The sequence below is a fragment of the Quercus suber genome, unplaced genomic scaffold, assembly GCF_002906115.3.
Source record: "Quercus suber isolate HL8 unplaced genomic scaffold, Cork oak 2.0 scaffold_1317, whole genome shotgun sequence".
NCBI lineage: Eukaryota > Viridiplantae > Streptophyta > Magnoliopsida > Fagales > Fagaceae > Quercus > Quercus suber.
In genome coordinates, this window is record NW_027070706.1 from 1 (window position 1) to 2,500 (window position 2,500).

Here is a 2,500-nt window from a genome sequence, read left to right on the forward strand (position 1 = left end):
TTGCATTTTTCTACATTTTGGTAGGAACATTCACTTCTACTAGCATTTTAACTAAAAGCACACAAATGTAACAACTTATAAGATGACAAAGAAGCAGCCATAGTGAAATTCAAGTTACCGCCAGCATCAAGAGCGTACTGGCCAGGTGGAATCTCATTTTTGGGAACAAAGGACACAGAATACCTGCCATGGTATAAAACCAAAGTAACAAAATTAGGAAATCTATTTAAGTGTCCACAGCTACATTCAAGAGATAATGATGTATGATAAAACACTTTCAACAATGTAGATTTTTATAACATAAATATCTGCAAATGTTAACGTGAGTTGATTTTGTTGATTTTGAAGCTAGATTTGTATGGTTTTCCAAATAGTATAACAATATTGTCCTGTCTATGCACTTGCTTGTTTCCTCAGAAATGTTATCATCCAATTCTTAATCCTTTCAATTCCTAGTGAATTCTATTTGGTGCCTAATAGTCCCTTTCAAATTCTTCGTGTTCCAAAAATTTATCTTTTTAGAAGGTGAATTTACAACACTAGCATCCTATATAAGGTTCATCCTCAAAATAAACAAACGACAAAGATGTTACATTTTTTACCGTCAAAGACTCTAGAGGATAGAATTTTTTTTGTAAACCAAGCACACACAAGATAATTTGGCCCATTCAACTCTAAAATATAAATTATGGGAAACAGAAAAAACAAAAGCAACCAAAAAAAAAAAAAAAAAAGCAAACTGACCCAGAAACGAAAACACCAGTCCCAAGGCGAAAAAACAAGCCAAGAGAAGCGGTGAAGACTTCCCATCTCTTGTCGGGTCTGACACCGAAGCGCTGCGGCACCGGTGGCTTGAAATCAGGAGGAGGAGCAAAAGTTACAGATGATGATGGTGAGGAGGAAAGTCCTTGGTCTTTGGTGGAAGTAGTAAGAGGAGGAGAGGTTTCAGAGGAGCTTGTTGATGCTCTAATGGTGGTGGTGATCCTGGGTATTTTGCGGTACGAGAGTGGCCTCAGAAGTGAAATTGGTGGTGGTGAAAGGTTGAGAACTGTGGCCATGGTTTTTTTTGCTTTGCAGTTTGGCCAAAAAAGAGTGGAGGAGGGAAAAGAGGGCGAATGTTTTTTGGTGGTTTGTGCCGTTGATCGAACAACTTTAACTTAGCATTGTATGTGTGAGTGAGGCCGTGAGTACTTGGTACTTACTAGGATTGGGACATGACCATTCCACACGTGGCCTAATATGTGCCGAAGGGTCAACTCTTTTTTTTTATTATTTTTTTCATGTAAAATGATACAATTGTCCACGTGACAAACGAGGAGTGTGCAGTGAAAAAAGAAAGTAAATTTATGTGAAAGTGACAAACAATTCGTCATAGTTTAACACATATGATAACTGTGACATAAAAGACAATTGTGACGTAAAAACGTGGATTAAGGGTCCGTTTATTTTGGTGGTAAATGATTTCAGGAAATCATTTACCACCTGACCCATGTGTTGGGAAAGCAAAAGAAAATCCAATTTCCGAAAAATATGCCTTAACTTTGACCAAATTTTCACTTTTGACCCGGAAATGGTTTTACGTTTCTATTTTACCTTCAAACCATTTCCGGGTCTCACACAACAACACAGACACAACAACGCAGAAAAGAAAAGAGAGCCGCTGAACTTGAGTGAGAACGAAAACCAGCAACAAAACGAACAACAGCCAAGAACGCAAAAAAAAAAAAAAGAGAAACCTAGAACGCAGCAGTCCGATCCACCAAAAAAAAAGAGAAACCCAGAACAACCTTCGATCCACCAAAAAAAAAAAAAAGAGAAACCTAGAACGCAGCAAGAACCCAGCAAGAACGCAGTCCGATCCAGTCGCAGAACCCAGTCCGATCGACGCAGTCCGATCCACTCCAAGAACCCAGTCCGATCCGATTCAGTCCCAGAACCCAGTCCGATCCACGCAGTTCGATCCAGTCCCAGAACCCAGTCCGATCCGATTCAGTCACAGAACCCAGTCCGATCCACGCAGTCCGATCCATGCCGGCGACATTGAGAGAGCCAAGAACGCAGTCCGATCCACTAAACGTCGTTCCACCACCTCGCCGATTTCAGCGCCGTTCCACCACCACACTTAACGGTGAGTCCGATCGGTATATATATATATATATTTTTAGATTGAGTTCGATGGCATTATATATATATATATATATTTATTTATATATATATTTATTTATTTATTTATTTATTTATTTATTTACATAAATATATGATTATTTATTTATAAATAAATATTTATATATTTATTTATAAATATTTAGTTACTTATTTATAAATATTTAGTTATCTTTTACATAATGTTTACTGTGAGCAATTTGCTATAATTTTACATAATGTTTACATAATGTTTACACTTGCATATGTTATAATGTTTTGCACATTGCATTGTTATTCCTATAATTTTACTGTGAGCAATTTGCATGCATTTTCCAGGGGTTGCTTTAAAAGTAGT

At 37.3% G+C, this 2,500-nt stretch overlaps 1 protein-coding gene across 1 annotated transcript; it reads right to left on the minus strand.

The window, feature by feature from the left end:
• Window positions 1–118: 118 nt before the first annotated feature.
• Window positions 119–1,168, minus strand: LOC136061457 (uncharacterized; the record flags this gene model as incomplete). Its single annotated transcript, XM_065769733.1, is given in 2 exon segments — window positions 119–183; window positions 745–1,168. Coding segments are annotated over 2 exon segments (379 nt in total), but the record flags the coding sequence as incomplete, so codon positions are not given.
• Between the last annotated feature and the right edge of the window lie 1,332 nt (window positions 1,169–2,500).